The sequence below is a fragment of the Trichogramma pretiosum genome, unplaced genomic scaffold (genome assembly GCF_000599845.2).
Source record: "Trichogramma pretiosum strain Unisexual culture from Peru unplaced genomic scaffold, Tpre_2.0 scaffold126, whole genome shotgun sequence".
NCBI classification, from domain to species: domain Eukaryota; kingdom Metazoa; phylum Arthropoda; class Insecta; order Hymenoptera; family Trichogrammatidae; genus Trichogramma; species Trichogramma pretiosum.
This window is the reverse complement of record NW_019641676.1, coordinates 127,151-137,936: the sequence shown is the minus strand read 5'-3', so window position 1 is coordinate 137,936 and position 10,786 is coordinate 127,151. Positions and strand designations below refer to the sequence as shown.

Sequence of the window (10,786 nt, the reverse complement as noted above, 5' to 3'; positions counted from 1 at the left end):
AAAGTTGTCAACCTAATGTGAAAGTAGAAACCCAAATTCAGAACAATCTCTTCAAATGTGACTGTTGCCACAAATCATTTGGACAAAAACAACACCTCAAATCGCACATGAATACAGTACACGATCATAGCAAACCCTTCGAATGTGATATTTGCCACAAATCATTTGGACAAAAACATCACCTAAAATCTCACATAAATGTAGTACATATTCGTAGCAAACTCTTTGAATGTGAGATTTGTCAAAAATCATTTGGACAAAAAGGTAATCTAAAAAGTCATATAAATGCAGTACATAATTGTGACAAATTTTGAATGTAAGATTTGTCATAAATCATTTTATCAATCACCGAAGCAAATCCTTTGAATGTGATGTTTGTAGCGAATTTTTTGGTCAAAAGCTACACCTCGAAATTCACATAAATTCAGCACACGAACGGAGCAAAGGAGCGTGAGATTAATCTGGAGACATTTGGACAATGACAACTTCTACATTTTCATGTTTACGCTTTGTTATTTTAGAAAATCATTCACCCTTTAATTTTGAAAAGAATAATAAACCTTTTTTATACTGTTATTTTGTTGTGTCTGTGAAAAATCTTTTACCTCTCCTACATCCATTAAAATACGACTCGCTTTCGTCTTCAATTTGTTCTGGCTTTCAAAAAACAAGCTTGGCTTTAAAGCTAATTCCCTCGTCCAACAACCTTTAATTATGATTTTCTTACACAAACGGAAGATTGAATAAGTACAATCGTTGATAAAAAAAATTACTGCAATCACTTCGTTCAATTTCGATTGAAAACGTAGAGCAGAGTACTACATCCTCGGGCCGCATACATAAATTCTTATTATCCGTTATAAAAGTGCATTCACGAATGCGAATTTGAATTTGTTTTCAAAATAAAGAAATAGTTCGGGGAAAATCCTCGGATAAAGTACGGCCGAAGAATCAATACATCTGTCGGAACACATCAAATTTTTCAGTAATCGATGTCAAAATTACTGCTAAGCAACTTATTATTATAAGGCATTCGAGCTTCGTGCAACGTCCATTGACAGCGTTATTAGTGCAGAGTGCTATCTCTATAATCTCACTCGCGTTTGGTATTCGCTTGCTAGTTGTTTGTTGCTGTTTCTCCGCGTGGCGTGCCAGCCAGTTCGCGCGGGCTCGTCGGCGCAGTGCGCACCACTACAATAGCAATCGCCGCGCACGTGCCACGTGTTGCTGCGGTCTTCAGTTCGTGTTCCGTTGCCGCAGCGTGTTAACAACACGCGGAGTCGCAGTCAGTGATTATTATTATTGCAAAAATAGTGAAAAAAAAAGTTCAATTGTGCCTACTGTGCGCGAGTGAGCAGAACAATGTCCTTCTCGTCGTTCTCGTCTAACGACGACGATTCCGACACGAGTTACGATTCGTCCGACGTAAACGAAAACGTAGGATTTCGAATCGTCGACTCTTCTTCCGACGACGACGACGAATGTTCGTGCTGCCGTTCAACCGTAAACGACGCTTACGATTCCGAAATCGCGGACTACATTAACCGACAAAAATTGGACGGATTGAAACGCCTGCGAGAGGAGGTCGATTGGGAGAGCAAGAAAGAGCGAGCCCGAGTCTTCTGGCAAATCTACTTCTTGATCAGCGATTGGGAGAAGTGTCCCGACACTCCTAACCTCCGAGACGTCTTTCAGCCCGCGGAAATCGAGCGGCTTCTCGTGGACGCCGTGATGGACAGATTCCGAGACAAGAACGACAATTATCCGGGCCAACGATTCATCAAGTTCGTGGCCAGCTGCGGCTACAAAGACGAGCCGGCTGCGGAATCGCCATCGTCGTGTCGCACCACACCCGTGCATCACGAGGCCAAACGCAAGTCACCCGACAAACGCAACATCGCCGAGCTGTTTAAAATCTACGACGGGTACGACGTGAACTACGTCGACGAGAAGTCGGGCCTCACGCATTTCCATGTGGCCTGTAAATTCGGCTTTCACGAAGTCATCCGGGAATTCCTCGAGCACGGTCAGGACGCCGATGGCCTCCCTGGAGTCGCGGGCGCGGCTTCGATCGATCCGCCGTTGATCTTGGCTCTGGAAAATCTCCAAGTCGCAGTGGTTAGTTTACTGCTGGAACACGGCGCCGACCCGAACGCCGTCAATGAAGAAGGTCTGACACCTTTGCTCATCTCTTGCAAGCAAAGACTGCGCGCGGTGACGTACACTTGTTCGAAAATGTTATTGGACGAAAAATATCAGTCGGTACGGATCGACGCGCGGGACAAGTCGGGTCGAACGCCTCTGCACTTGTCGCTGCTTTTCGACGACCGAAGATTGGCGGAACTGCTGCTGAGCCGAGGCGCCGATCCGAATTTGCCTTGTAGCGAGGACGGATCGACTCCCCTGCACATCATCTGCAAGAGAGACGTCGACGACAACCGAGACGAGACCGAGAATGGGCTCTTGGAGACGATCTTTAGAAGCTGCGACGAGAGGAAGCTGATGGTGCTGATCGACGCAAAGGACAACGAGGGCCGAACACCGCTGGAGGCGGCCGTGGCGAATCTGCTGCCACGGGTGGTCGACGTGCTCCTGGATCGTGGCGCCGATCTGTCCAACTTCGTTTTCCCTACCGTGGATCGATTCGACGCGAGATTTCAATCGTCGTATCGCAATCGAATCGATAACGTTAAATTGAGATTGGCTGCTTGCACCATGATGGTTATCGAATGTCTCGAGAAAAGAGGATACGAGCCGAAGCGAGCAGCAGCCCTGACCGTCGCGAAGCTGTTCACCAAGTACGGACTGCTCGAGAAGTCGTCGTCGTCGAGCCCGGAAAATCGTTGGTACGACGATCCAAACTTGGCGGAAAAAATGAAACGAGTAACGATGAAAGACGACGCTCCGAGCCCGTCGCTCTACGATCTGATCCAGTTCCGACCGGAGGAGGCGGCGAAAGAGCTCACACCCACGGACTACTTCGAATTCGCGCGGGACGATGATTTTTATCCCGTGCTCACCGACGAGGAGCACATAAAGGCCTGTATCTTGCACATGTGCGAGAAACTGTCGAGAGGATTCTTCCGCGCCTGGGCGGTGGAGTGCTTCATGGAGCTGACGCGGTACCAGCTGCCGATCGAGTGCTGTGAAATCATCGTCGACTATTCGTTGGCCAACAGAAATTTGTGTAACATTTGCTTGGCGGTTACGAATGAATAAATTAATTTGCTTGGAATTTAATTTTTGGTTTTTTTTTTCGTTCCAGTCTTGCATTCGATTTGCATCAAGTGAAATTTATTTAAAACTTTTTATTATATTTATAAAGCGCAGCATCGATACTTCAAACGAGACTAATGATTACGAGAAGAAAAAGAAGATCGCGTGCGATCGGCAACAACTTTACTTCGAACTCGCTGCTCGCGGCAAACGATTGCTCGAAGCCGTAAAAAGTTGTCAGAGGACTCGCATTACTGACGGCACGCGTGCGCTCAATGACCCTTAAACGCACGATAACAACAACAACAAAAAGAGTCATTGTTTGGAATTAATAACGACGGAGCCCGCGCCACAGAACTACGCGGAAGCTATGTCATTACGAATTACGACGCGTCGTAAGTGCAAATATGTAATTACGATCCTTTGAATGCACACGCGCCCCTATGGATAAGTATATCGTTGTTTTTTAGTGTCAATATCCTCGCACCTCCGTTCGTATCCATACACTTCATATAAATATACACTCGACACTTTGCATCGTTTTATATATAATACTGTTAATAGAGCTAAGTGACACGTGCGCGCGCGAGAAGAGTTCATGCCCCTTTATTTCTCGCGCGCCCTATTCATAAACTTGCCTGCACGCGTGCAATAAGCTCGGAGAAGCGCACGGCATTGACGGCACTTCTTTTTTGTCTTTTTTTTTTTTTTTTTGCTACCTTATGCATTACGTTTACATTACACGGGTAGCTCTCTCGAGCGGAGTAAGCAATTTCTTCCTCTTTCTTTATTTTTGCGCGCTCGCGTTCGCCAAGCAACATAACGTGTATACACACGCACACCTTCGTGGGCGGGGATCATCGTGCAACGTCGTCGTCTTTCTTTTTTCCACTCATTCGGCGGTACATACAGTACGGTGTAAGTATATATGACTCCGACTTGGCCGGAGTCGAGTCATAAGTGTGTGTATGTATGTGAATATGTGCTCGGACTATAGACCTCGCCGCTCCGCCGCGCGGAGATATGTTTCGCATGCTGTATAGTGTTGGTGCACACACCACTACCTATAGAGAACACCTCGGTGCTCTCTCGCATGCTCACCTGCAGAGAGCCGCGCGCGAGTGTATGTGATATGGTGCTTATATATACACACACACACAAGCCTTTCGCACTACTATGTAGCGTATCATGCTATATACTCTCCTTCTTGTTTCATGCGTCGCGTTGGGCGCGTCTCGTCGTAGTCGTATTAGATGTGTTGTATATAACCGCGCGCTCGCTGCAGCCGACGACGATTCAACGTCGCGGTCAGTTTTATTTATAAAAGTTTTTTAAATTTAACGAGAATACGTAAAAATATCTCTGTGTTATTGTGAAAGGTCATCTTCTTACATTTATATTCGATTCGTTTGTGCAGGACGATAGAGAGTCGAAAGAAAGCGGAGCCGCAGCAGGTGTGTGTGTTTTGGTGCTGCTGCCGGAGTGTCCAGATTTACACCCGTACGTAAACAACCCGTTCGGAAAGATAAAAACCAGGCCAGGATGAAGCAGCAGTCGTACTCAACTCTGCTGGTGCTCGTCGTCCTCGCGGTGCTTCGTTCGGGTAATTCTCGTTGTATACATTTTAATTATTACCGTGCTGTGGCTTGTGGCGTTGCGCATAGTTCCGTTAAGTTTTTTGGCTGTCTATACGCAGTGTGCGATAACCCGAGCGAATGATTATAATACGCAGGTCAAACATTGCCCAGCGATTAGCGCGATCCTCAAGGCGAACATAAAGCCCAAAGAAGAAGAAGAGATGATGAAGAAACATAATATTGCGTGCGAATTCAGTACACTTGTACGCGCACGCGCTCTTCGTTGCACACACACACACACACAAGATCGCTCGCGTATTATTTTCGATGTAAGCGGTTAAAAAAACTGTTGCTCACCGACTTGTCAAGTCGACGTCGTCGACTTGAATTAGTAATTTTCCTCCACGTATACGAAGAAATGCAAAAATTTGCATCTTTTGAATGAACTCCGCGACTCGTTGACTATTATCAATTTGTAAACACGGCCTCGCGAGTTTGTTTGACGATCGCAAAGATTCGATCAAAACATCAATGTAAACACACCATTATCTTATCTGGTCTCTTTTTTTTTTGGTCTTTTCGAGTGTTAATACATAAGTGGATTATTGACATTACGATTGCTCTTTCAATTTTTTGACCAAACGCATTGTTTAACTGCATTGTGTTTTCTTTTGTTTTTTAATTGATCTTGAATACTAATTTTCTCTCATTGAAAATAATTTTCTAATGAATCATGAGGCTTGATGCTTTCTTAGTCATGCTCTATGCTCATTGAATAACTTTATTTTTTTTGCAGCGAATTCACAGAGAACACCAACGATATCGTACATATCTCAGGAGCAAATTAAAGATATTGGAAGTACGGTGGAATTTGTCTGCTCGGTTCAGTACAGTCAAGATTATCCGGTACTGTGGATCAAGCTCACTAAGAACAGGGAGGATCAATTACCAATTTCTACCAATACAGCACTTATTATTCGTGACAGTAGATTCGCTCTGAGATCTGATTCCTCGTCTTCCACTTATACGTTACAGGTTTGTTTTATCATTATTTTTATGAAGTATAGTTTTCAAAGCAAGTACTTTAATTATGAATTGATACATAGATCAAGGATATTCAAGAAACTGATGCAGGATTTTACTCTTGCCAAATTCTAATTTCTACAAGTAGCAGAATCTCAGCAGAAGTAGAGCTGCAAGTTAGAAGACCACCAACTATTAATGATAACTCTACAAGATCTTTAGTTGTCAGCGAGGGTCAACCGATTCAATTGGAGTGCTATGCAGTTGGTTTTCCTGTTCCTAGAATTTCTTGGCGCAGAGAAAACAATGCCATTTTGCCAACTGGTGGTTCAATCTACAGGTCAGTTTGCAATTTATTTTTCAAGTTTTTTTTAAATTGATTTTTCTGATCTATTTTCTAATTTAATTTGTTAACTTAAATTCTTTATAATAACTTAATTAAGTCATAAACTTGATTAATTTATACTAATTTTATTTCTTATTTGCAGAGGAAACACTTTGAAGATTGCAGCAGTGCGCAAAGAAGATAGAGGTACTTATTACTGTGTTGCTGAAAATGGTGTCGGTCGAGGAGCTCGTAGAAACATCAATTTGGAAATTGAGTTTGCTCCAGTTATTACTGCACCTAGACCACGTTTAGGTCAAGCACTGCAGTATGATATGGATCTTGAATGCCACGTAGAAGCTTATCCACCTCCTGGAATAACCTGGCATAAGGATAATGTGCAACTTTCCAATAATCAGCATTATAGTATATCTCATTTTGCAACTGCAGATGAATATACAGACACAACACTTCGTGTTATTACCATAGAAAAGAAACAATTTGGCGAATACATATGCAAAGCGGCTAACAAACTTGGAAGTGCTGAAACTAGAGTTGAATTATTTGGTAAGAACCCTTTTTTTTTATTTTAAAAGATGATTTTTGAAAACTTAAAATTTTATAAGCATGTTTTTGTTGAAATTCATATTATAATGTCAAAAACTTATTGATTGACATAATAGTTCTATAGAGTATGAATAGTTGGCATGCATTAGTTTTTTCCCCTTTTTTGTGCAGAAACCATTATACCTGTATGTCCACCTGCATGTGGGCAAGGATTTTACCAAGCTGGTATAGTCTCTTCAATGTCTTCTGGGCTTTTAGTAGCTACTGTCGTGACTTTAGTCTTTTTTGCCAGGTAAGTTTTTTGTGTATGACTCTTTAAAGCCCAGTATATTTAGAATACTCGTTTTCTATCATTACTCAGTTTGTTTGTTTTTTTTAATACAACATTCCTAATTGATCTCAGTTATTAAATGAAATTAATTTTTTTTTACAGAAACTTTAATACCAAACATTAATTATCCCCGAGTTTTCTCGTGGTCGAGAAGTCAGTGCCTCAACTCACCAACGTTGCCGTTAATCATGATCATAAGCAGTACAATTCTGACAGGATGCCTATTCTTAAAATTCTAAATATCTAAGATCTGGTACAAAGTAAATTTTAAAAAGATATAAGCCGATGTTCGATTAGAGTGCAATAATCTAATCCAACTCTAAAAACGATTCCCTCCATTAATGAATCTCATTAGGTTCGAGTATTTTAGCGTAGTTAAAACAGAATCTCAAAGACGATAGAAACTAGTAGATATATATGAATTTATATATTATTATTATATATATTTATTATAAATGTGAAAGAAAAATAATAATTTGTAACAATACAAATTTTTATCGCTTAGTCATCAGCATAATTTACAATGGTAGATGAAGTAATAACAATTGTGACGCAAATTTCGAATATTTATACAGAAAAATTTTATACAAAACATACATAAATGTACGAAACGCACCAATTTTATAATATACCCTAATGCTAGATGTGTATTTTCTTACGAGAATATCTTTGTATAAGTTACAAACGTTAACGAATCTATTGTTTTATATTATTTCTGTGTAATAAGCGAATGACAATTTTTTTTTATTAATTCAACCGCTGTATATTAGTTATATAAATATTAATTCGAACAGAACAAAACAAAAAACGAAAATCACGTTTTGATATTTTCATGTTATTATATTATGTTATTATTATTATTATTATTATATGTGTTTGCGAAAAAGTATTCTCAAATCGCCGATAAATAAAAATTTTTACATTTTAAACACGGCCTTGCTGATTGTACCGCTCTTCAGGGCGTCCAGCGCCTCTTTGTACTCGGACAATTTGTAAGCCTTAATTCCCAGGTTATCGTAATTCAAGTATGTATCCGACATGGCCTCGAGCAGGCCCAGACCCTTGGGAAAGGTATAGGGATTGATGTTCACGCCGTGAAACGTCAGCTCTTTCTTGTAGACCTCGTAGGGCTCGATGGCGATCTTGGTCTTGGGCGCCGACACGCCGAAGAAGCAGAATCGACCGCCTCGAGCCAGCAGGGGCACCGCGGCCTCCATGGCCGGGCCGAAACCGCTGCAGTCGACGATCGTGTCGAATTCGCGACCCCTGAGCTGTTCCGGATCACAAGTTTCGTAATCGAGCGCTAGAACGAAAAGAAAAATGAAGATTTACGTAATTACAGACTCGTATAAAATCATCACCGATAAGCACATGACGCGATTATATCATCACCGCGGCACGTTTATACTCGTGTCTCCTTATCAAAAGTGCATTATCGCTATTCATACGGTAGATTTGAAAAACAACGCACCGAGTTTTTTGACACCCTCCCTGCGTTTCGGCTGAGGCTCGGAGACGGTGACGCTTCTGCGCAGACCGTGAAGATGCAGCAGGCAGGCCCAGAGCAGGCCGATTATCCCGGCACCGAGGACGAGGACTCGCTCGCCTACGTTGATGGGATTCATCCGATTCCAGCCGTGGGCCAGGCACGACAGAGGCTCGCTCAGTGCGGCCTTGTCCATGTCGACGCCGTCGGGCACTCGATAAACCTTAATAATTATAAAGTCGAAATGTATAATTTCCTATTTTTCTTTTCATCGACGAATCGACTCACCTGTTTCTCGGGCACCACGGCATGGGTCGACCAGCCGCCGTCTCGAAAAATACCGATCGTGTTGTTGATCCCACCGTCGAGGCACAGATGATAGCAGCCCTTGTGGCAGTCGTTGCACAGGTCGCAGCCGCTGTTCGGGTCCACGGTCACCCTGTCGCCGATCTTGAACTTGGTCACCCGGGCTCCGACGGACTCGACGACGCCGGCGAACTCGTGGCCCATCGTCAGGCTCCCGGTCTGCTTGCACGGGAAGTGACCGGCGATTATGTGAAGATCGGTACCGCAGATACCGGAGTACGAGACTCTGACGAGCACCTCGTCCGAGGCTGGCTTGGGCTTGGGCCCGGTCTTCAGGCTCAAGCTCTTGCTCGCCGGGTCGAAGCTCAGGAATTCCATTTTATATTAATATATTATTACAGTTGTTCTATGCACCGAAACGCGACCAAGACTGCGCGAAAATCGACGACGACGATACACTTTGATCTTGACTCTCTCGCGTCGTCGTCGTCGTCGTCGAGTGTCACGCGTTTATCATCGACGCGCGATGCAATGCAAGTATACTTATATATCGCGAATGTGCGTAATAAATATAGATTGGAGCAGCTGTGGTGATGGTGGGGTGTGCGACGAACATCGAGACATCTCGCGAATTGTATAACAATACCACTACGCGCGTATCGAAAATTCGGAGTACGATCGGCAGAGCCGATAAAACGAGCCTATAGCGTGATCGAGAGAGACGAGCCTCTTATCGTTTTACAGAAACTTTGGGGGTCATTTCCTCGAAAGATTACACAGATTTGAATCTTTTTTTTTTCGAGTCATGACGAGTTGCAGAGTCTGTACTACTATACGTATCTAGAATTTCTTCGATTCTTGCCTCAGACGTAAATAGTAAATAATTGAGATCGCGCGTGGGTGTGTCCGCGCGACGCTTATTTGTTTTATCAAAATTAAAAGTCGTGTAATACGGTGCGAAATCTCAAGAGCTGCCCCCCGCGTGTAAGCGTTCATAATAAAATAATAATGATAATGAAAATACGCTCAGCTGGTTCGCGTAAACTGCAGCGGAGTCTCTCGCGGACACAAATTGAAAGTCGCGTCATCGCGTTGACGTCGACGACGGCGAAAATCCAATTTTCATTTTCTTCCACCCCAGAACTATTATGTAATTACCACTCGATGATCGCGCAACGCGCAACGCTGTCGGGGGAAAATTGAATCTTATTTTCTCGCTGTGTTTATCGCGAGGTGGCGGCTGCTGCTGCTGCTGCTGCACATTTCTCGACGTCTGGCGCGATGTATATAAATTTGCTTTTGGAGTCTATTATATTTTTAGAATATACAACAAAATTGGAGATCGAGTGGATCGCTTTATAAGATAGTAATAGTAGAGTAAACGAAAGCGAATATCTTTGCATCGATCTGAGTAGACACATGCGAAAATTGTAGTAATTTGTGAAATTTTTGGTAAGAAGCTTTTTCGACTCACATCTTATATTTTCGATACGGCTACCCGTGAGAGCAGCGTAGGTTTATTGTGGGCGTTTACCATACCCGTGGACGTCAAATTTTATACACATACTTTATTAGTCTCGAACTATTTGAAAAAAAAAGTTTTTAGTTTTATTGCGCTTGGTGTTCGGTATAACTTTTCTCTGAACACTATTTCATGTTGGCTTGCATGCGCGATTCAAAGAAATTAATTAAATTTATGAAGTTAATTTGATCTGAAACAAAATTTTAAACACCATACAACTCTATAAACGTTACTTATCGCCCATAGAATGAACGAAAAAAAAATCGCTCAATAGTATCTTCATTTTGGAATCTAATATTTCATTCTAGTTCATTCTAAGCAGTAACGCGTGCAATTCAATCGTGCACGTTACGTTTTTGAATTAATTTTTTTTTATACAGAAGAAAGTCAGTGAAGAATGATTGTAAAAAGTTTCATTTTGACCGATTGAAAA

At 42.5% G+C, this 10,786-nt stretch overlaps 2 protein-coding genes across 2 annotated transcripts; one reads left to right on the top strand and one right to left on the bottom strand.

The window, feature by feature from the left end:
• The first annotated feature begins 4,412 nt into the window (after nucleotides 1-4,412).
• On the top strand, nucleotides 4,413-7,814 carry LOC106656908 (lachesin-like). Its single transcript, XM_014378083.2, has 7 exons — nucleotides 4,413-4,523; nucleotides 4,634-4,819; nucleotides 5,590-5,828; nucleotides 5,900-6,156; nucleotides 6,305-6,708; nucleotides 6,880-7,000; nucleotides 7,142-7,814. Exons 2-7 carry the CDS (start codon nucleotides 4,759-4,761, stop codon nucleotides 7,161-7,163), a joined length of 1,104 nt encoding a protein of 367 aa, XP_014233569.1. The 5' UTR covers nucleotides 4,413-4,523; nucleotides 4,634-4,758; the 3' UTR covers nucleotides 7,164-7,814.
• A 25-nt stretch (nucleotides 7,815-7,839) lies between these two features.
• LOC106656909 (sorbitol dehydrogenase-like) lies at nucleotides 7,840-9,343 on the bottom strand. Its single transcript, XM_014378084.1, has 3 exons — nucleotides 8,814-9,343; nucleotides 8,511-8,748; nucleotides 7,840-8,342 (listed from the first exon to the last, which is right to left on the bottom strand). Exons 1-3 carry the CDS (start codon nucleotides 9,207-9,209, stop codon nucleotides 7,957-7,959), a joined length of 1,020 nt encoding a protein of 339 aa, XP_014233570.1. The 5' UTR covers nucleotides 9,210-9,343; the 3' UTR covers nucleotides 7,840-7,956.
• Between the last annotated feature and the right edge of the window lie 1,443 nt (nucleotides 9,344-10,786).

Coding starts and splice junctions, on each gene's coding strand:
- LOC106656908 (XM_014378083.2), top strand. CDS start 4,759: ATGAAGCAGCAGTCGTACTCAACTCTGCTGGTGCTCGTCGTCCTCGCG. Junction 5,829..5,899: donor CTTCCACTTATACGTTACAG/GTTTGTTTTATC, acceptor ATTGATACATAG/ATCAAGGATATTCAAGAAAC. Junction 7,001..7,141: donor ACTTTAGTCTTTTTTGCCAG/GTAAGTTTTTTG, acceptor TTTTTTTTACAG/AAACTTTAATACCAAACATT.
- LOC106656909 (XM_014378084.1), bottom strand. CDS start 9,209: ATGGAATTCCTGAGCTTCGACCCGGCGAGCAAGAGCTTGAGCCTGAAG. Junction 8,749..8,813: donor CCGTGGTGCCCGAGAAACAG/GTGAGTCGATTC, acceptor ATAATTATTAAG/GTTTATCGAGTGCCCGACGG. Junction 8,343..8,510: donor GGAGGGTGTCAAAAAACTCG/GTGCGTTGTTTT, acceptor TTTTCGTTCTAG/CGCTCGATTACGAAACTTGT.